A 24,104-nucleotide genomic window follows, 5' to 3' on the forward strand; every position below is an offset into this window, starting at 1 on the left:
TTTTTTCCATTGATTTTGGACGCAGCAAAAATGCAACTTGCTGCGTCCTCTGCGCCCCGACGCGGGCGCCGCAGGGACGCATGCGGCGCAAAAAGCAAGTGCACCGCATGTCCATGCGCCCCCATGTTAAATATAGGGGCGCATGACGCATGCGGCGCCGCTGCGGCGCCCGACGCTGCGGCGCCCGCCGCGAATGTGAACGTAGCCATAGCCCTTCTCTCCATTCTGTAAACATTGGAGACATCGATACTTCACAGCCACCAGGTGGCGCTGTACCCACTGCTCTGCAGATATTTATGCCTTGCGCCTTGCACTCTCCTTACCAGTCGCTAGAGGGCGCCCAGTAGAGGCGGAAGGTGTTTGTTGCGGGTACTGCAGCAGCAGAGGGCGCTGTGGGCGCCAGCAGTAGGCGGGCCCTTGCTTCCTGCAGCAATAAGAAAAAGAATCGAGCAGAAGGCGCAGATCGGGCGCCCGCAGCCGCAGTGTGTCGTCCGTCCTGCGGGAGATAGCGCCACATGACGGGACTTCATGCTGACTGACCGCAGGACATGGGAGTCCTCGAAATCACTGACCAGGTGAGGCGCGCAGTCGCGGGCATTGTGCTGCGCTGTAGGCCGGGCTGTGGTGTGCGGCCTAGCTGCGCTGCAGGCCTCGGTGTGTGCGCTGCGGCCTGCGCTGCTCGGTAGTGGCGGGAGCGGAGGTACACACGGCGGCTGCACGTTCTGGTCCGGTGTACGTGGTGCCTGAGCGGAGGGCTCGTTATCTGCCGCCGTCATGGCGCCCTCCGCCGGGCTCAGTCCTGTGCTGAAGTCACCGAACGCCGCATTCGCATTAACCCTTTCCTGGCGTGTGATGACGTCACCATGTGACAATGCCCATCATCAGCACCGTGAGGTCGGCGGGGCCCGGTGTCAGCTAGTCGTGGGGGAGGGGGCTTCATCTGTCTGTGCCGTCACGTCACAGGTGTCACCCAGCTGTCATGGGGTCCTGCAGGTCAGAGGCCGGAAGAGCTGGCTGACGACCCCTGTGATGGTGGCTGGCAGGGTGGTACGCCAGTGATGACAGGCGGTGGGCATGAGGCATCTTATCGTTATGAGGTTGGCAGGAAAACGGCTGCTTTCTTTCCTAAATGGCGCCACCCATGACCATAGGTTGTGTCTGGTATTACGGCTCAACCCTGTTGAAGTGGCTGTAGCTGAGTTGCAATACTGCGCACAACCTGTGGTCAGTGGTGGCGCTATTTCTGAAGGACATTGCACATGTCTTTTTATTCCTGTTCCACCCTTTTAACCCATTACTTGCCAAATTAAAATTTTTACAAGTACGTATTTTTCAGAAAAGGGCGTCCCAATATTCAATTAAAAATGACAATTACATGATTTCCTAGTTTGAAAACATTCATTTTACAAACACAACACAAAAAATTGGACCTAATTATAAAATCTTAGTTGCTAGAAGCTAAAGATTAGGCGTCCCAAAAAAAGGACATTGGTAGATAATGGGTTAAAAGGGTTAGTATTATAAAGGCGATGGCCCTGAATGCTGGAATCTGATGGTCTGACTGTTAGTGGAGGGGGTACGGTGTTGGATGGGATATCCTTGCAATGCCCATCTGCACCTCTGGGTTAGGAAACTCTGATTATTAGCTACATGTAACATTGTTTGCTTGTCTGTTTTATTTATTTTATTTGCTCTTGTGAATTTTGTCAGTGATTAGCTGCAGCAATGTCAGTGTGACTTCACCGCTGCAGCCACACAGCAGAGACCATGTCGTCAGCAGATACCGGGCACAGAGAGAATAAGTAAAGCGCAGGTTATTTTTCCCTGCAGTGAACTGTGCATATAGGGAACAGTTTTCTGAAATGAGAGCCCATGTAATAGATATAGCAGATAAAGAATGTGCATTTCTGCCTCTTGCTCCTCTGCTCTATCATCATTTGTCTTTATTTTTTTTATTTCCTTTTTCTATGGATTTGATGCAATCGGATACTTAGAAAACAATTGGTACCATAGATGTTTTCGGTATCTGAAAACTTTAAATGGAATCTACATGCACATATAGATGGCTTAGGAAGGTTGATCCTACTGACAGATCCCCTTTAAAGGGCTAGTCCATGAAATGCGTAACAACTGGAAATGTGTTTAAAACACCTTCCCAAAAACCCCAAACTTATACATGACCGATGAGGGCAGTGATTGGCTGTTGCAGTCATGACTATGATGGATAAGACTCCTTTCTTGCAGGAAACCTTGGGGGCTAAATCACACAGTTGTATAACAGCTGTCTGTTCTTTCTTATTGGTTTTACAATCCCTGGCCCGATCAGGCGTCTTGACCTGAACTGACAGCATCACAGGCATTTATAGGCACGGTGCTGTAAGTACAGGGAATGAGACTGAAGGTTCGCAAGGCTGCAGCTTGCAGGCACAAAATGGCTTCTGCGCAATCTGGAGAAGTAGATGTTAGTATTAATAATGGGGTGCAGTCACAAGACCGCTTAAATGAGACAGAGCTAGGACCCCAGAGCTTGTACTGGTCGCGGCCATCCCAAACCGAACGTGACAGCTGCGTAGACATACATGAAGCCGCCAGCCAGTCCATGCACTGCGTTCCAATCTCTATGCCATTTATACGGATATCGGACTGCGTCCTTATAGTAGTTTTTTCAGTTACTACATGTGGTTTTTTTTTTTTTTTTTAATCATCCTGGGAATCTCTTGAACCTTTAAAATTGTTGATGCCTCAGAATATAATGAAGCTGCTGACTGTGGTTGTCTGTACACTTTCTGTCCTGTGGTTCCAACAGCAACCAGGACAATTGTCACTGTAGCCCTGGGACAAAAAGACCTGTGTACTCTGGTAACACGCCAGTATTAACCCTTCACTACCAAGAATAATACTTTACCCTCCTGTGTTGAAGGGATAAAAATGCAGTTATCACTATTTATATGGTGGGGAAGTGTTCTTCCATACCCAGTGGTAAGAAATGAATACATGGTTTATCACTGGACCCAAAGCAGAGAAAACTATCGTACTTTTTATTTTGGCCAAATTCCACAGTTCAGTGCACATTGTGACCTTTCGCCCTTTTTTGCAGAACCCTCCAAGGCATCTTCAGAGCTTGGCTTGGTGTGAGGCTCAGGGATTTTGGCACTTGCATCCGGGATTAGATGCGTTGCTGACCAGATGACAGTGAGGAGTGCGGGATTAGAATATAAGCTTAGGGGCCTAAAAAGTCAGCATAGGGAATCTTTGTCCCACATAGTAGGACTTTGTGTTGTTTTTTTTTTTTTATGCATTTTGTTCAACTTTATTTTTCTATTTGAGGGGAAAAAACTCCACAGCGTTTTCCAGTAACGGCAAAGTGAATGAGATTTCTGAAAGCTCATGCAGATGTTGCATTTTTTCCTTGCGGAGTTGGATCATCAAAGCGTTTCTTTTCATATTTGCAGCATGTCAGTTCTGTTGGCGTTTTTATAATTTTCTCCCTTTTGAATTAATGAGACAAGTGTGTATTTTGCGCAGCGTTTTTCCTGTTCACACTCTCTGAATTTTGTTGCATAAAAATCTGCTGCAAATACTCAACATGTGACCATGCCCTTACGTTTATTATGCTCAGGGGTTTCTCCAGACACAAATCTCAGTGAATCTAATTTCCTGGGAAAATCTAGGAAAACAAGCAAATTCTAATTTTGCCTGATGCACTCCTCGCTAACAGGAGCACATGGTAAAACCATCCTTGGGCCTATAGCTATCTGCTGCCTATCGGGGAAGGGGTTAACGGTCTTCTTTTGATTACAAGCCTTTTTTTTTTTTTCTTTTACATTTAAAGGAAACCTGTCGGCAGTTTTTTACAAAGTAACATACTGGCATGGCCGTATTGGCACTGTAATACTTATTAAAATGATACATTTTGATTTTTGTGTAATCGGTGTGCAGTTATATTCGGACATCAGGGCGGGTCTGTGGGTAGGGTCTTATATTTGTGCTCCATAAGAGAAAACCGCATGCACTATCCGGATATGGTGCCTTGGTAGGGTCCAAAGCCGTATACAGGTCCTTCTCAAAAAATTAGCATATAGTGTTAAATTTCATTATTTACCATAATGTAATGATTACAATTAAACTTTCATATATTATAGATTCATTATCCACCAACTGAAATTTGTCAGGTCTTTAATTGTTTTAATACTGATGATTTTGGCATACAACTCCTGATAACCCAAAAAACCTGTCTCAATAAATTAGCATATTTCACCTGTCCAATCAAATAAAAGTGTTTTTTAATAACAAACAAAAAAACCATCAAATAATAATGTTCAGTTATGCACTCAATACTTGGTCGGGAATCCTTTGGCAGAAATGACTGCTTCAATGCGGCGTGGCATGGAGGCAATCAGCCTGTGACACTGCTGAGATGTTATGGAGGCCCAGGATGCTTCAATAGCGGCCTTAAGCTCATCCAGAGTGTTGGGTCTTGCGTCTCTCAACTTTCTCTTCACAATATCCCACAGATTCTCTATGGGGTTCAGGTCAGGAGAGTTGGCAGGCCAATTGAGCACAGTAATACCATGGTCAGTAAACCATTTACCAGTGGTTTTGGCACTGTGAGCAGGTGCCAGGTCGTGCTGAAAAATTAAATCATCATCTCCATAAAGCATTTCAGCCGATGGAAGCATGAAGTGCTCCAAAATCTCCTGATAGCTAGCTGCATTGACCCTGCCCTTGATGAAACACAGTGGACCAACACCAGCAGCTGACATGGCACCCCACACCATCACTGACTGTGGGTACTTGACACTGGACTTCAGGCATTTTGGCATTTCCTTCTCCCCAGTCTTCCTCCAGACTCTGGCACCTTGATTTCCGAATGACATGCAAAATTTGCTTTCATCAGAAAAAAGTACTTGGGACCACTTAGCAACAGTCCAGTGCTGCTTCTCTGTAGCCCAGGTCAGGCGCTTCTGCCGCTGTTTATGGTTCAAAAGTGGCTTTACCTGGGGAATGCGGCACCTGTAGCCCATTTCCTGCACACGCCTGTGCACACCAGACTCAGTCCACTGCTTCCTCAGGTTCCCCAAGGTCTGGAATCGGTCCTTCTCCACAATCTTCCTCAGGGTCCGGTCACCTCTTCTCGTTGTACAGCGTTTTCTGCCACATTGTTTCCTTCCAACAGACTTACCATTGAGGTGCCTTGATACAGCACTCTGGGAACAGCCTATTTGTTGAGAAATTTCTTTCTGGGTCTTACCCTCTTGCTTGAGGGTGTCAATGATGGCCTTCTTGACATCTGTCAGGTCGCTAGTCTTACCCATGATGGGGGTTTTGAGTAATGAACCAGGCAGGGAGTTTTTAAAAGCCTCAGGTATCTTTTGCATGTGTTTAGAGTTAATTAGTTGATTCAGAAGATTAGGGTAATAGGTCATTTAGAGAACCTTTTCTTGATATGCTAATTTATTGAGACAGGTTTTTTGGGTTATCAGGAGTTGTATGCCAAAATCATCAGTATTAAAACAATAAAAGACCTGACAAATTTCAGTTGGTGGATAATGAATCTATAGTATATGAAAGTTTAATTGTAATCATTACATTATGGTAAATAATGAAATTTAACACTATATGCTAATTTTTTGAGAAGGACCTGTATAGAGAAAGATAAACTTAGGCACTCAACTTAAAAACTTAAATGAGGTTTTTTGTGATTGGGGGGGGGAGAAATATATCGGTAAGGCCTAATAGTACATTTGAGATACATAGGAACCAGGGAAAAGCACGTATTATGCTCAGAGAGAATTAGTGTATAATTACTCAGAAGAACAATCTGTAAAGCTGGGATATACACCCACGACAAAATGGGGACCCCATTGATAAAGTAAACAAAGGTAAGCTATTCAATTGTAAACATACCAATTTCCATAAGGAAGATATAGAGGCCTCCCTTGGACGTGGTGTGAAATGTACGGCACTAGTGCTGCAACAAAAAAAAAAAATGCAGGAACAGTGAGTGCCCCTATATAGTGTACTATATGGTAGTGTACAGGTGGCTGTAAATGGTGGAATTACCAGTGTAAATTGCTCGAGGTAATGAAGTCCTGGTAAAAATGTCCACAGCAAGATATCTTGCTCCGGAGACATTGTGGTGTATCACTTATACACCAAAGTGCACACAGGGTGACGGTGTGTAGACGGACAAGTGGACAGTGTCATATACGTTCTCTCAGTATAACCGACTCTGCAAATAAGAATACCATAATTAGAGTCATGCTTAATAATAACGGCATATTACCTTAGTACAATCTCTATATGAGCCAGTTTAAACCTGTATGATCAGTGTTCTTGAATAGGGTTAAATAGAGACTATGATCTTATGTCATTTATATAAGTATTTTACTTTAAAGGGAACCTACCACCCCGTTTTTTAAAAATTAGATAAAAATAGTGTGAAATAGGGGCAGAGCTGGGCTTTACATTAGGGCCTTTTCGGTGCCTTTACACCCCCGTTAGGCTGCCCAAATACCTTTGTGAAGTGGCCGTTTTCTGCTGTCACTCAAGTGGGTCAGGTCGGATGGGCGTGGTCACAGCGCTGTTTGTCCCCCAGGATCCTGCTCATCATTACGTTGGTGGCGTAGTGGTGTGCGCATGTCCAAAGAAGATCCACTGCCCAGGAGATGAATAACGGCGCGGTCTTCGCTATTCAGCCGTTTACCGGTGGGCGCGGCCATCTTTCCTGTGGCCGCGCCTGCGCAGATGGAGCGCTCTGCTGCCCGGGACTTCAGGAAAATGGCCGCGGGATTCCGCGCGTGCGCAGATGGAGATCGCGGCGGCCATTTTCCTGAAGTCCCGGGCAGCAGAGCGCTCCATCTGCGCAGGCGCGGCCACAGGAAAGATGGCCGCGCCCACCGGTAAACGGCTGAATAGCGAAGACCGCGCCGTTATTCATCTCCTGGGCAGTGGATCTTCTTTGGACATGCGCACACCACTACGCCACCAACGTAATGATGAGCAGGATCCTGGGGGACAAACAGCGCTGTGACCACGCCCATCCGACCTGACCCACTTGAGTGACAGCAGAAAACGGCCACTTCACAAAGGTATTTGGGCAGCCTAACGGGGGTGTAAAGGCACCGAAAAGGCCCTAATGTAAAGCCCAGCTCTGCCCCTATTTCACACTATTTTTATCTAATTTTTAAAAAACGGGGTGGTAGGTTCCCTTTAAAATCCACCTGGGTACCCTATTCAAGAACCCTGATCATACAGGTTTAAACTGGCTCCTATAGAGATTGTGCTAAGGTAATATGCCGTCACCCTGTGTGCACATTGGTGTATAAGTGAAACACCACAATGTCTCCGGAGCCTTTAAGGTCATCATCTGCCCCTCTCAATATGTCTGCTGGAACACAAACACTCTGACTGTGGACCGCACAGCCTAGCTGCATCACTTCCTCTATGCTCTCCTTGCACAGTAACTCTGATCACATGACCGGCTCGTTTAGTCCCGCCCATCCGGCACTTAAAGGGAACCTATCACCCCGTTTTTTAAAGATTAGATAAAAATAGTGTGAAATAGGGGCAGAGCTGGGCTTTACATTAGTGCCTTTTTGGTGCCTTTACACCCCCGTTAGGCTGCCGAAATACCTTTGTGAAGTGGCCGTTTTCTGCTGTCACTCAAGTTGGTCAGGTTGGATGGGCGTGGTCACAGCGCTGTTTCTCCCCCAGATCAGGCTCATCATTACGTTGGTGGCGTAGTGGTGTGCGCATGTCCAAAGAGAAGATCCACTGCCCAGGAGATTCAAAACAGCGCGGTCTTCGCTATTCGCCGTTTACCGGTGGGCGCGGCCATCTTTCCTGTGGCCGCGCGTGCGCAGATGGAGCGCTCTGCTGCCCGGGGCTTCAGGAAAATGGTCGTGGGATTCCACGCGTGCGCAGATGGAGATCGCGGCGGCCATTTTCCTGAAGCCCCGGGCAGCAGAGCGCTCCATCTGCGCACGCGCGGCCACAGGAAAGATGGCCGCGCCCACCGGTAAACGGCGAATAGCGAAGACCGCGCTGTTTTGAATCTCCTGGGCAGTGGATCTTCTCTTTGGACATGCGCACACCACTACGCCACCAACGTAATGATGAGCCTGATCTGGCGGAGAAACAGCGCTGTGACCACGCCCATCCGACCTGACCAACTTGAGTGACAGGACAAAACGGCCACTTCACAAAGGTATTTCGGCAGCCTAACGGGGGTGTAAAGGCACCAAAAAGGCAGTAATGTAAAGCCCAGCTCTGCCCCTATTTCACACTATTTTTATCTAATTTTTAAAAAACGGGGTGATAGGTTCCCTTTAAGCTCGTCACATCTTGCCGGTTATTGCAGACTAGCGGATACCGCGTCGCTCTAGTACAAGCCGGCACCGGTCTCTTGGTAAGTTGATGTCACCATTGTTCACTGCGATACTACCGCCCACCTTTACCTCCGGAACCTGCTGTATAAGGACCCATCACATTTCCTTACAGATATCTTGCTGTGGACATTTTTACCAGGACTTAATTACCTCGAGCAGTTTACACTGGTAATTCCACCATTTATTTGCGGCCACCTGTACACTACCATATAGTGTACACTATATAGGGGCACTCACTGTTCCTGCATATTTTTACTTTTTATTTTTTGCAGCACTAGTGCCATACATTTCACACCACGTCCAAGGGACGCCTCTATATCTTCCTTATGGAAATTGGTATGTTTACAATTGAACAGCTTACCTTTCTTTACTTTATCAATGGGGTCCATTTTGTCGTGGGTGTATATCCCAGCTTTACTGATTGTTCTTCTGAGTAATTATACACTAACTAGATGGTAGCCAGATTCTAACGCATCGGGTATTCTAGAATATGTATGTAGTTTATTTATGAAGATTTTAGAATAATACATTGAATACACAGGATTCGGCCGGACTGCGCCTGTCGCTGATTGTTCGCAGCCGGCCATGTAGTGTATAGCACAGCCCACGTACAGTCATGGCCAAAAGTTTTGAGAATGACACCAAAATTATATTTTCACATGATCTGCTGCCCTCTGGTTTTTATTAGTGTTTGTCTGATGTTTATATCACATACATAAATATAATTACAATCATATTATGAGTACCAATAGGTTATATTGACAGTTAGAATGAGTTAATGCAGCAAGTCAATATTTGCAGTGTTGACCCTTCTTCTTCAAGACCTCTGCAATTCTCCCTGGCATGCTCTCAATCAACTTCTGGACCAAATCCTGACTGATAGCAGTCCATTCTTGCATAATCAATGCTTGCATTTTGCCAGAATTTGTTGGTTTTTGTTTGTCCACCCGTCTCTTGATGATTGACCACAAGTTCTCAATGGGATTAAGATCTGGGGAGTTTTCAGGCCATGGACCCAAAATCTCTGTCTTGTTCCATGAGCCATTTAGTTATCACCTTTGCTTTATGGCAAGGTGCTCCATCATGCTGGAAAAGGCATTGTTGGGCGCCAAACTGCTCTTGGACGGTTGGGAGAAGTTGCTCTTGGAGGACATTCTGGTACCATTCTTTATTGATGGCTGTGTTTTTAGGCAAGACTGTGAGTGAGCCGATTCCCTTGGCTGAGAAGCAACCCCACACATGAATGGTTTCAGGATGCTTTACAGTTGGTATGAGACAAGACTGGTGGTAGCGCTCACCTCTTCTTCTCCGAATAAGCTGTTTTCCAGATGTCCCAAACAATCGAAAAGGGGATTCATCAGAGAAAATGACTTTGCCCAAGTCCTCAGCAGTCCACTCCCTGTACCTTTTGCAGAATATCAGTCGGTCCCTGATGTTTTTTCTGGAGAGAAGTGGCTTCTTTGCTGCCCCCCTTGAAACCAGGCCTTGCTCAAAGTGTCTCCGCCTCACAGTGCGTGCAGAAGCACTCACACCAGCCTGCTGCCATTCCTGAGCAAGCTCGGCACTGCTGGTAGTCCGATCCCGCAGCTGAAACAGTTTTAAGATACGGTCCTGGCGCTTGCTGGTCGGTCTTGGGCGCCCTGGAGCCTTTTTGACAACAATGGAAGCTCTCTCCTTGAAGTTCTTGATGATGCGATAGATTGTTGACTGAGGTGCAATCTTTGTAGCTGCGATACTCTTCCCTGTTAGGCCATTTTTGTGCAGTGCAATGATGGCTGCACGTGTTTCTTTAGAGATAACCATGGTTAACTGAAGAGAAACAATGATACCAAGCACCAGCCTCCTTTTAAAGTGTCCAGTGATGTCATTCTTACTCAATCATGACTGATCGCCAGCCCTGTCCTCATCAACACCCACACCTGTGTTAATGGATCAATCACTAAAACGATGTTAGCTGCTCCTTTTAAGGCAGGACTGCAATGATGTTGAAATGTGTTTTGGGGGTTAAAGTTCATTTTCTGGGCAAATATTGACTTTGCAAGTACAGTAATTGCTGTTAAGCTGATCACTCTGACATTCAGGAGTATATGCAAATTGCCATTAGAAAAAATGAAGCAGTAGACTTTGGAAAAATTAATATTTGTCTCATTCTCAAAATTTTTGTCCATGACTGTAGTGTATAGCACAGCCCACGTAGTGTATAGCACAGCCCACGTAGTGTATAGCACAGCCCACGTAGTGTATAGCACAGCCCACGTAGTGTATAGCACAGCCCACGTAGTGTATAGCACAGCCCACTGCACAGCCCACATAGTGTATAGCAATGTGGGCATCATATCCCTGTTAAAAAAAAGAATTAAAATAATAAATAGTTTATATATTTACCTTCCGTTGGCCCCGGATCCAGGCGAAGCGGTTACCGACGCTCCTCGTGCGCTCCGGTCCCAAGAGTGCATTGCGGTCTTGCGAGATGATGACGTAGCGGTCTCGCAAGACCGCTACGTCATCATCTTGTGAGACTGCAATGCATGGAGCGGTCACCGGAGCGTCGCGAGGAGCGGGAAAGGCCGATTCTGGATCTGAGGGGCTGACGGACGGTGAGTATATAACGATTTTTTATTTTTTAAATTATTTTTAACATTAGAACTTTTAACTATTGATGCCGCATAGGCAGCATCAATAGTAAAAAGTTGGTCACACAGGGTTAATAGCAGCGGTAACGGAGTGCGTTACCCGTGGCATAACGCGGTCCGTTACCGCTGCCATTAACCCTGTGTGAGCGCTGACTGGAGGGGATTATGGAGAGGGCACTGACTGCGGGGAGGAAGGAGCGGCCATTTTGCCGCCCGACTGTGCCCGTCGCTGATTGGTCGTGGCCGTTTTGCCGCGACCAATCAGCGACTTGGATTTCCATGACAGACAGAGGCCTCGACCAATGAATATCCGTAACAGACAGACAGAAGGACAGACAGAAAGACGTAAGTGACCCTTAGGGTACCGTCACATTAAGCGACGCTGCAGCGATATAGACAACGATGCCGATCGCTGCAGCGTCGCTGTTTCGTCGTTGTGTGGTCGCTGGAGAGCTGTCACACAGACAGCTCTCCAGCGACCAACGATGCCGAAGTCCCCGGGTAACCAGGGTAAACATCGGGTTACTAAGCGCAGGGCCGCGCTTAGTAACCCGATGTTTACCCTGGTTACCAGTGTAAATAAAAACAAACACTACATACATTCCGGTGTCTGTCGCGTCCCCCGGGGTTCGCTTCCCTGCACTGTGTAAGCGCCGGCCCTAAAGCAGAGCGGTGACGTCACCGCTGTGCTCTGCTTTACGGCCGGCCGGCGCTGACACAGTGCAGGGAAGCGGACGCAGGGGGACGCGACAGACACCGGAATGTGAGTATGTAGTGTTGTGTTTTTTTTTTTTTACATTTACAATGGTAACCAGGGTAAATATCAGGTTACTAAGCGCGGCCCTGCGCTTAGTAACCCGATGTTTACCCTGGTTACCAGTGAAGACATCGCTGAATCAGCGATGTCAGCGGGTGATCCAGCGACGAAATAAGGTGCTGGCCTTCTAGCTCCGACCAACGATGTCACAGCAGGATCCTGATCGCTGCTGCGTGTCAAACACAACGATATCGCTATCCAGGACGCTGCAACGTCACGGATCGCTATCGTTATCGTTGTTAAGTTGTTCAGTGTGAAGGTACCTTTAGGGTATGTGCACACGTTGCGGATTTTCTGCAGATCCGCAGCGTTTTTTGAGGTGCAGAAACGCTGCAGATCCGCAATTGATTTACAGTACAATGTAAATCAATGAGAAAAAAAAAAATACTGTGCACACTTTGCGGAAAATCCGCTGCGGAAACGCTGCGGTTTAAAAGAAGTAGCATGTCACTTCTTTTTTGTGAATCTGCAGCGTTTTTGTACCCACTCCATTATAGAAAACTGCAGGGGTAAAAAACGCAAGAAAACCGCAGCAAAAACGCACAAAAAAACGCTGCGGAACCGCACAAAAAACCGCAGGTGCGTTTTCTGCCAGGAGAGACAGAATCCGCACCAGAAATGCCTAATCCGCAACATGTGCACATAGCCTTAGACAATTATATAGTAGATTCTCTCTGAGCATAATACGTTATTTTCCCTGCTTCCTATGTATCTCAAATGTACTATTAGGCCTTACCGATATATATCTTCTCCCCCACCCCTTTTTTTTTTTTTTTTTGTATATACTTTATTTTGTTATACACTGTTTACACGTTGGGCGACCAACATGTTTATTATAATTTTTGTAAATACACTTTTCCTTGCATGTAGTTACTGAAGAACCAGGCATTGAGGCCGAAACCTTTATTTTGATGACTACAATAAAATCACAAAAAACCTCATTTAAGTTGAGTGCCTAAGTTTATCTTTCTTTATATTTGTGCTCTGGCCCTTCCGTCTGCCTCCTATTTTTGAATGGTGACACAGGTCAGTCACGGATCAATCTCCTATCTTAAATATTATGGCAGCGCTTACATTAGGTCTCCAATAAAATGGTGCAGTCGTATCCACAAATCATCGATTCGGCTTTTCAATCTGCACATAATTTACTGATGCAACCCAGCATTAATGGATGTTTGCCCTATTTTATTGGAGACCTAATGCAGGCGCAATATTAGGCCGGCCTCACACTAGCGAGTTTTACGGACGTATGAGCGCATAAACTACGTCCGTAAAACTCGCAAAATAAACTGCACAATTATTCTCAATGGGGCTGCTCCTATTAGCCGTATATTACGGTTCAGTTTTATACGGCTTTCTACGGCCGTACAAAATCGCAGCATGCTGCGTTTGTCACCGTATTGCGCAAAAAAAATCGCCAATGAAAGTCTATGGTGGCGAGAAAAATACGGATTCCACACTGACCAGCAGTGTGACTTGCGAGAAATACGCAGCGGTGTTAGTGAAAAGTCGGTAATTCAATTGCCGGCTTTTCATTTCTCCTGCACAAACCCGACAGGATATGAGACATGGTTTACATACAGTAAACCATCTCATATCCCCTTTTTTTTTGCATATTCCACACTACTAATGTTAGTAGTGTGTATGTGCAAAATTTCAGCGCTGTAGCTGCTGAAATAAAGGGTTAAATGGCGGAAAAAATTGGCGTGGGCTCTGGGCTCCTGGGAACTTTTTCCCACGCTCCAGGTCATATGAGGACATCCACCAGGGGGCGCATCACCGCGACTGAAGGAAATGTAGGTCAATGACCTACATTTCATTCATTCGCCGGGGATTACAGGCACGGAGCACAGCTGCATTTAGCAGGGCTCCTGCCTGTAATATTAGTTAACCCCTTCAGATGGATTACTTCGTGGGACGAGACGGTTCACCAGAAGGTATGTATCTTGTGCGTTTATTATTTTTCCAAGCGAGGGTGTTCCTGATGGATTGCGAGAACAATAAATTATTACAACAACCGCTGTGTTTATTTCATTAAAATACTTTTAAATCATGTGTGTGTGTGTTTTTTAACCCTTTCAAACAATTGGATTAATAATGGATAGGTGTCATAATTGACGCTTCTCCATTATTAATCTGGCTTAATGTCACCTTACAATAGCAAGGTGGCATTAACCCTTCATTACCCCATATCCCACCGCTACAGGGAGTGGGAAGAGAGTGGCCAAGTGCCAGAATAGGCGCATCTTCCAGATGTGCCTTTTCTGGGGTGGCTGGGGGCAGATGTTTGTAGCCACGGGGGGGCCAATAACCATGGACCCTCTCCTGGCTATTAATATCTGCCCTCAGTCACTGGCTTTACCATTCTGGCGGAGAAAATTGCGCGGGAGCCCACGCCAATTTTTTCCGCCATTTAACCCTTTATTTCCGCAGCTACAGCGCTGAAATTTTGCACATACACACTACTAACATTAGTAGTGTGGAATATGCAAAAAAAAAGGGGATATGAGATGGTTTACTGTATGAAAACCATGTCTCATATCCTGTCGGGTTTGTGCAGGAGAAATGAGAAGCCGGTAATTGAATTACCGGCTTTTAACACATATCGCGCTGAATGAAATCTAAATACAGAATATATATATATATGTGTCTCAATGATATATATATATATATATATACTGTATATATGTTTTCCCGAACATTTGAGCACATAAATCCATTAGATGTCGGTTTTGCAAGCCTGCGCGAAAATCTCGCAGTACGGATGCCATACGGATTACATACGGAGGATGCCATGCGCAAAATACGCTGACACACCCTGACTACGGATCAATATTTTGGGAACATTTCTCCGTATTACGGCCGTAGTACGGACGTATAATACGTGGCGTATTGTCTTACGCCCAGTGTGAGGCCAGCCTTAGTGAAATAAATATATTGCTAATTCATTGCTCTGTTTGTCTTTGGTTCTATTACACGTTGCACAAACGTTTTCTCCAGCGGTGCTCCAGGTGCGCCGACTGTCTGTGGAGAATACCTAGTCTGGCCTAACATTTCATTCATATTAAGGTTATGCTCAAAACATACAACTCTGCCTTTCACCTCTCCAAACAAGCCTACTTGGGGGAAATGGTGGATGAGGATAAGGAAAAAGCCAATATGCTAAATGACTTTTTTTCACCAGTATTTACACAAGAAAATCCCATGGCAGACAATATGATCAGTGATAACAAAAATTCCCCATTAAGTGTCACCTGCTTAACCCAGCAGGAATACAGCGTCGTCTAAAAATCACTAAAATTGACAAATCTCCGGGCCCGGATGGGATACACCCCCGAGTACTGCAGGAATTAAGTACAGTCATTGATAGACCATTATTTTTAATCTTTAAAGAGTCCATAATAACAGGGTCTGTACCACAGGACTGGCGTATAGCAAATGTGGTGCCAATATTCAAAAAGGGGACAAAAACTGAACTCGGAAATTATAGGCCAGTAAGCTTAACCTCTACTGTGGGTAAAATCCTGGAGGGCATTCTAAGGAATGCTATACTGGAGTATCTGAAGAGGAATAACCTCATGAGTCAGACCCAGTATCAGCATGGGTTTACAAGGGACCGTTCATGTCAGACTAATTTGATCAGCTTCTATGAAGAGGTAAGTTCCGGACTGGACCAAGGGAACCAAGTGGATGTAGTGTATATGGACTTTTCAAAAGCTTTTGATACGGTGCCACACAAAAGGTTGATACATAAAATGAGAATAATGGGGATAGGGGAAAATATGTGCAAGTGGGTTGAGAGCTGGCTCAGGGATAGGAAACAAAGGGTGGTTATTAATGGAGCACACTCGGACTGGGTCGAGGTTAGCAGTGGGGTACCACAGGGGTCAGTATTGGGCCCTCTTCTTTTTAGCATATTTATTAATGACCTTGTAGGGGGCATTCAGAGTAAAATTTCAATATTTGCAGATGACACTAAACTCTGCAGGGTAATCAATACAGAGGAGGACAATTTTATATTACAGGAGGATTTATGTAAACTAGAAGCTTGGGCTGATAAATGGCAAATGAGCTTTAATGGGGATAAATGTAAGGTCATGCACTTGGGTAGAAGTAATAAGATGTATAACTATGTGCTTAATTCTAAAACTCTGGGCAAAACCGTCAATGAAAAAGACCTGGGTGTATGGGTGGATGACAAACTCATATTCAGTGGCCAGTGTCGGGCAGCTGCTACAAAGGCAAATAAAATAATGGGATGCATTAACCCCTTCACCCCCGGAGCTTTTTCCGTTTTCGTTTTTCGCTCCCCTCCTTCCCAGAGCCATAACTTTTTTTATTTTTCCATCAATATGGCCATGTGAGGGCTTATTTTTTGCGGGGCGAGATGTACTTTTGAACGATACCATTGGTTTTACCATGCCGTGTAACAGAAAACGGGAAAAAAAAATTCCAAGTGTGATGAAATTGCAGAAAAAGTGCAATCTCACACTTGTTTTTTGTTTGGCTTTTTTGCTAGGTTCACCAAATGCTAAAACTAACCTGCCATCATGATTCTCCAGGTCATTACGAGTTCATAGACACCTAACATGTCTAGGTTATTTTTTATCTAAGTGGTGGAAAAAAATTCCAAAGTTTGCAAAAAAAAAAAATTGCGCGATTTTCCGATACCCGTAGCGTCTCCAATTTTCGTGATCTGGGGTCAGGTGAGGGCTTATTTTTTGCGTGCCAAGCTGGCGTTTTTAATGATACCATTTTGGTGTAGATACATTCTTTTGATCGCCCGTTATTGCATTTTAATGCAGTGTCGTGGCGACCAAAAAAACTTAATTTTGGCGTTTTGATTTTTTTTCTCGCTACGCCATTTAGCAGTCAGGTTAATCCTTTGTTTTTATTGATCGGGCGATTCTGAACGCGGCAATACCAAATATGTGCATGTTTGATTATTTTTTTTTTAATTGTTTTATTTTGATTGGTGCGAAAGGGGGGTGATTTAAACTTTTATATATTTTTTATTTTTTTTAATATTTTTAAACACTTTTTTTTTTTCTTTTTTTTTTTTAATTCTGGCATGCTTCAATAGCCTCCATAGGAGACTAGAAGCATGCACAACTCGATCGTCTCTGCTACATAGAGGTGAAGTACAGATCACCTCTATGTAGCAGAAATCCAGGTGTACTTTGAACGCCGACCACAGGGTGGCGCTCAAAGCAATCGGCCATCAAGGAGACCTCTGGTTGTTATGGCAATGCACCGCTGACCCCCGATCATGTGACGGGGGTCCGCAGTTCGAGCACTTCCGGCCGCGTGGCCGGGAGCGCTAGTTAAATGCCGCTGTCAGCCCTTGATGGCGGCATTTAACTAGTTAATGGGCACGGGCGGATCGCGATTCCGCTCGCGCTCATTGCGCGCACATGTCAGCTGTACAAAACAGCTGACATGTTGCGGCTTTGAGGTGGGCTCACCGCCGGAGCCCACCTCAAAGCAGGGGATCTGCCAGCTGACGTACTATTCCGTCAGCTGGCAGAAAGGGGTTAAAAGAGGCATAGATGCTCATGAGGAGAACATAATTTTACCTCTATACAAGTCACTAGTTGGACCACACTTAGAATACTGTGCACAGTTCTGGTCTCCGGTGTATAAGAAAGTCATAGCTGAACTAGAGCGGGTGCAGAGAAGAGCGACCAAGGTTATTAGAGGACTGGGGGGTCTGCAATACCAAGATAGGTTATTACACTTGGAGCTGTTTAGTTTGGAAAAACGAAGGCTAAGGGGTCATCTTATTTTAATGTATAAATATATGAGGGGACAGTACAAAGACCTTTCTGATGATCTTTTTAATCATAGACCTGAGACAGGGACAAGGGGGCATCCTCTACGTCTGGAGGAAAGAAGGTTTAAGCATAATAACAGACGCGGATTCTTTACTGTAAGAGCAGTGAGACTATGGAACTCTCTGCCGTATGATATTGTAATGAGTGATTCATTACTTAAATTTAAGAGGGGAGTGGATGCCTTTCTTGAAAAGTATAATGTTACAGGGTATTTACACTAGATTCCTTGATAGGGCGTTGATCCAGGGAACTAGGGCGTTGATCCAGGGAACTAGTCTGACTGCCGCATGTGGAGTCGGGAAGGAATTTTTTTCCCCAAGGTGGAGCTTACTCTTTGCCACATGGGTTTTTTTTTTTTGCCTTCCTCTGGATCAACATGTTAGGGCATGTTAGGTTAGGCTATGGGTTGAACTAGATGGACTTAAAGTCTTCCTTCAACCATACCTCCCAACTTTTGAAGATGGGAAAGAGGGCTAAAGCCGTGGCAAATTTTAGGCCACGCCTCTGACCACACCTATTCATAACTAGCCACACCCATATCCACGTCCCAACCACACCCATTTAGCACTGCTGATCACACTTTCATAAAGAATAATTATAAATAAAAAAATATGGCCACGCAGTGCTCCATACTGTATAATGGCCACACATGATGATCCATACTGTATAATGGCCACACATGATGCTCCATACTGTATATTGGCCGCACATGATACTTCGTACCGTATAATGGCCACACATAGCTACTCCTACACACGCGGCTGAGCTCCGTACACACACGGCTCCGCTCCGTACACCTCATACACACACACGGCTCCGCTCCGTACACCTCGTACACACACACGGCTCCGCTCCGTACACCTCGTACACACACACGGCTCCTGTGCCAGTGCTGCATGGCGCTCGCCTGTGGGTGCCCTCACCAGGGCATGTGTTGCTTCCCTGGCAGTGACAGCACAAAGCCTCATTAGGTGCAGATCAGTAAATCTGGAGACATTTCTTTGCACGGTGAGAACTAGTTTCCTTTGTTACAAGCAGAGCAACAAGCAGCCTGCTGCAGCACATGGCTACCGAGCACGCCCACTCCAGCTCATTATCCTGCTGGCACCTACCTGGCACCGCACACACCGGGGACATGAGGGTCGGTGTGCCTGCTCGTCCTGCGCAACATCCAGCTGAGCTCCTCGTCCTCCTCGCCACCTCCGTGTCCTGCGGATCATGACCCCGTGCCCAGCGCTGGCAGTGCCTCCTTCATGCCGCAGGAAGCCCTAAGAGTAAGACTCTGGAACATGGGGAAGGGGCGTGGCCTAACACAAGGGGGGGTGTGACTGCTAATTCTCCTGTGTTGTTTGCGGGAGCAGAGTGTCCCGGGCAGGACAGCGGGGAAAAGCATCAAATGCGGGACAGTCCCGCACAATGAGGGACGGTTGGGAGCTATGCTTCAACCTTAATAACTATAACTATGTACTTCAACACTGTTATCACCTCATTATCCAGCAATCTGACTGGCTCTTTTCATTCCCTCTTCAGTCTGAGTCCCCACCATCCACCTCAGTGCTATCTTGGCCAATTACCGAATTTTGCGGACTATAAGATGCACCTCAAATTTTGGGGAGGAATTTTTTTTTTTTTTAAATAAAATATAGTCTGTTTTATAGTCTGTTTTTATGGTAGCTTATGGGGAGGGGGGTGGTCTGTGATGGAGCAGGGTCGCTGCTGCAGGAAGCTGGTTGCTGCAGAAGGGGTTGACGGAGATCTGTCTGCGCATGCTCCACCGCGGCCATCTTTCCTGTGGCCGCGGCCATCTTTCCTGTGGCCGCGCGTGCGCAGATGAGCGCTCTGCTGCCCGGGGCTTCAGGAAAATGGCCGCGGGATTCTGCGCGTGCGCAGATGGAGATCGCGGCGGCCATTTTCCTGAAGCCCCGGGCAGCAGAGCGCTCCATCTGCGCACGCGCGGCCACAGAAAGATGGCCGCGCCCACCGGTAAACGGCTGAATAGCGCAGATCGCGCTCTTTTTCATCTCCTGGGCAGTGGATATTCTCTGTTGGACATGCGCACACCACTACGCCACCAACGTAATGATGAGCCTGATCTGGGGGAGAAACAGCGCTGTCACCACGTCCATAGGACCAGACCAGCGTGAGTGACAGCAGAAAACGGCAACTTTACAAAGGTATTTCAGCAGCATAGGTGGGTAATAAAGGCACACAAAAGACACTAATGTAACGCCCAGCTCTGCCCCTATTTAACGCTATTTTTAGCTCATCTTCAAAAAACGGGGTGACAGGTTCCCTTTAAGCTCCTGGAATGCTTGACCCACTCCTGTCTACTCCACCCACTCTCAGATAAATCTGTTCTTGACACTTTACCATCCGGTTTCGCTCTTTACACTCTACTGAAACTGCCCTTGCTAAAGTCTCTAATGCTCTACTAACGGCTAAATCTAATGGTCACTGCTCCTTGCTGATTCTCCTGGATACCTCTGCGGCATTCGACATTGTCAATCACCAGCTCCGCCTAATATCCTCTGCTCTGTGGGTCTCAAGGATACTACTTTTTTTGGTTCTCCTCGTACTTCTCTGACCGCTCCTTCACTATCTTTTGCTGGCTCCTCTTCTTCGCCCTTCCCCTTACTGTTTGTGTTCCTCAGGGTTTAGTCCTACCTTCCTCTTCTTGCTATACACTCCCTATTGGACAAACCATCAGTAGATTTGGTTTTCAATACCATCCATATGCTGATGTTACTCAATTATACACATTGTCTCCTGACATCACCCCTGCATTACTACAAAACACCATTGATTCTTACTGCTGTCTCTAACATTGTCCTCCCTCTGTCTAAAACTGAATCTGTCAAAAAACTGAACTCCTAGTGTTTCTTCGATCCACTAACCTTCCTAAACCCAATATTGCAATTTGTCTACAAATATGTGAAGGGATGTTGAGCTGTAGAAGGTTCATCCTTATTCTCAATTGCACATGGAAGCACGGGAAGCAATGAAATGACACTGAAAGGGAGAAGATACAGATTAGATTAAAAATAAAAAATAAAAATTGGTGAGTTCTCCTTCACTGAAAGTCTTCAAACAAAGGCTGGACAGACATGAGATGGTTTTGTGAATTCTGCATTGAGCAGGAGGTTGAACCAGATGACGCTGGAGGTCCCTTGCAACTCTAGCATTCTATGATTTCAGTGTGTGGTTGTAACATTACTCCACAGCAGTACACCCGCTGTCTTGGTGTTGTTTGACTCTGATCTTCCCTACTTGTAATCATCCGCTTGCTCATGTCGCCACCCCAAAAACATCTCTAGAATTTGACCTTTTTGTTACCTCTTGACTCTTAGGCTATGTGCTCACGTTGAGTATTTGCTTGCAGAAATTTCTGCAAGGTTTCTGCATATCAGGAAAAATGCTGTGGCATGCGTTTTTTTTTTTTTGTTTTTTTTTTAAAGCAATGAAGGCTTCTTTGAGCTAAATAAAGATATTTAAAAAAAAGTTTTGTGATCTAATTTCTTGGTTCAGCACCACCTCTTTCATGCTGATGCTGTGTGGCATCAGCGTAGTGGAATTAGGACTTGGTGTCAGCAGCTGTCATTGACACCTAGCCCTAGGCTTAGGCTGGCTTCACACTTGTGCTTCCGCGTGGTCACCGCACACGTCAAATCGCCGCATGCGGATACATCCACATACAACGTATGTCCCTGCGTACCCAATGTTAAAGATAGGTGCGCAGGGAAACGCAGGATGCATGCGGCAGTAGGCGGAGCTTCACGGAGGAATAAAGGAGGAAGTAGGCTGCCATCAGCGGCCCTCCTCAACGCAAGTGTGAAACCAGCCTTAGTAATGAAAAGGTGTCAGTCCGACACTAGTGATGAGCGAATATACTCGCTACTCGAGATTTCTCGAGCACGCTCGGGGGTCCTCCGAGTATTTTTTAGTGCTCGGAGATTTATTTTTTCTTGCTGCAGCTGAATGATTTACTTCTGATAGCCAGCATAAGTACATGTGGGGGTTGCCAGGGAATCCCCACATGTACTTATGCTGGTTATCAGATGTAAATCATTCAGCTGCGGCAAGAAAAACGAAATCTCCGAGCACTAAAAAAATACTTGGAGGACCCCCGAGCGTGCTCGAGAAATCTCGAGTAACAAGTATATTCGCTCATCACTACCCGACACTCTCATTACTACGCTATTAAGCACGCACGCATGCACGAACGTACATAGTCTGTAACCAAACAGCGACTGTTAATTTAAAAAAAAAAAAAAAAAATGAAAGAAAAAAAATTGTGTGGGCTCCCGTGTAATTTTAATAACCAGCAGAGGGAAAGATGAGGGCTGATGTTAATATTCTTGGAAGGAGCCAATAGCCATAAAGGTTCCCAGGCTATTTAATATCAGTTCACAGCTGTTTGCTTAGCATTTACTGGCTAGTTTACAGGGGGACCCCAGAAAAAAAAATTGACATGGGGTACCCCTATAGCAAAGGCTAGGCAGACAGCTGCGGGCTGATATTAATCCCTTCATGCATACAAAAAACTACACGGCACTCTGTAAGAATGTGGGTATAGGTGCTCAAGTAGGGTCTCCAGCCCGTTTAATCCAATGTGTAGAAAAACTTGGCACTCAATAATTTCTTGAAGTATAAGGCTATGTGCACACGTAGCAGAATTGCCGCGGAAATTTCCGCGGCAATTCTGCGCCTCCTGCCGCGGGTATATCGCATGCAGAATTTGCATGCATATACCCGCAGAAAACTAGCGTTTTGCAAGCATAATTAGCTTGCAGAATGCTAGCGTTTCCCAAGCGATCTGTAGCATCGCTTGGAAAACTGTTCGACAGGTTGGTCACACTTGTCAAACATACTGTTTGACAAGTGTGACCAACTTTTTACTATAGATGCAGCCTATGCAGCATCTATAGTAAAAGGTAGAATGTTAAAAATAATAAAAAAAAAGAAAAAAAAAGGTTATAACTCACCTCAGCGGCTTCCGTTCCTAATGCTGTGTTCAGGACCTTCCATTGACGTAGCGGTCACGTGACCCGCGGTCATGTGACCGTGACGTCATCGCAGGTCCTTCACACACCACAGAAGCCGTTGAGGAGGTCGGGCCGCCCGAAGGTGAGTATATCGCTATTTTTTATTTTAATTCTTTTTTTTTTTTACCACTTATATGGTGCCCAGTCCGTGGAGGAGAGTCTCCTCTCCTCCACCCTGGGTACCAACCGCACTTGATCTGCTTACTTCCCGCATGGTGTGCACAGCCCCGTGCGGGAAGTAAGCAGATCAATGCACTCCTATGTGTGCAGAATCGCCGCGATTCCGCAATTTTAATGAACATGCTGCGTTTTTTTCTGGATTGCGATTCCGCTCAGGAAAAAAATGCAGCATGTGCACAAAAAATGCGGATTGCATTCTGTTACATAGGATGCTTAATGTGAGCGTTTTTTTTGCGGTTTTATAGCGTTTTTATAGCAAAAAAACGCGAAAAACGCAAAAAATCTGCTACGTGTGCACACAGCCTAATAAAGTTATTAATTTCACATCCAGACAAACAGTTCAATTGCTGCTCAATTGCTGCTAAACGTTTTCGGTCCCATGCGGACCTTCCTCAGAGCAAGTTTATCTAATGTAATACAAAAATTATTTAGAATAGAAAAAAAGAAAACAATGTGATCAGAATTTAAGTCCATTGTTGTGTGAAAACATGTTATATTTTACATGATACATATAAAAAAAACTACATTTCCGTCAAAATAATATAATTTATAATCACACGATAGTGGCTGCAGTCGTACAAATGGTTTTCAAGGAAACATATTGTGCATATGTGTTCGAGTACTGTAAATACCAACAAGGAACCACAATAGAAAAAGGATATACTGTGACGAGAAAAAGGATATACGTGCTCCTTAGGGGTCTAAGGCTACGTTCACATTTGCGGTCAGCGCCGCAGCGTCGGGCGCCGCAGCGGCGCCGCATGCGTCATGCGCCCCTATATTTAACATGGGGGCGCATGGACATGCGTTGTGCTGCGTTTAGCGCCGCATGGCCGCAAGCGTTGGACGCAAGAAACGCATCAAGTTGCATTTTTTTTGCGTCCAACTTGCGGCCAAAAACGACGCATGCGGCGCAAAACGCAGCGTTTTAGCGTGCGTTTTGCCGCGTTTTCGTTTGCGTTGTGCGCTGCGGCGCCGACGCTGCGGCGCACAACGCAAATGTGAACGTAGCCTAAGTCGGTGACGTGGATAAATCGAAGTATCGTGGAGTATACTAAGAACGTGTCTATAGAGACAATGCCATAATCGTGTTCTGGTATATCGTGCCAATATTCTAAGATCTTGAAAAGAGAGACTGTTATCAAACAGTGTTCTTTTCAGAAAGGGTAACGTCGCTAGATATAAAAAACAAGGTACAAATAGTGCAA

The 24,104-nt window shown here is 45.7% G+C and overlaps 1 protein-coding gene across 7 annotated transcripts in view; it reads left to right on the top strand.

The window, feature by feature from the left end:
• The first annotated feature begins 352 nt into the window (after positions 1 to 352).
• The window catches only part of ANKRD52 (ankyrin repeat domain 52), a 128,980-nt gene continuing 105,228 nt past the window's right edge, over positions 353 to 24,104 (top strand). For 4 of the 7 annotated variants that reach the window (XM_077297526.1, XM_077297528.1, XM_077297527.1 and 1 more), the window contains exon 1: positions 353 to 575. In XM_077297526.1, coding sequence (XP_077153641.1) covers positions 549 to 575 — 27 coding nt within the window. In that variant the 5' untranslated portion in view covers positions 353 to 548. The remainder of the gene's footprint in view (positions 576 to 24,104) is intronic. The other 3 variants (XM_077297530.1, XM_077297532.1, XM_077297531.1) reach the window with 3 other exon arrangements.

The sequence above is a fragment of the Ranitomeya variabilis genome, chromosome 3 (assembly GCF_051348905.1).
Source record: "Ranitomeya variabilis isolate aRanVar5 chromosome 3, aRanVar5.hap1, whole genome shotgun sequence".
Taxonomy (NCBI): Eukaryota; Metazoa; Chordata; class Amphibia; order Anura; family Dendrobatidae; genus Ranitomeya; species Ranitomeya variabilis.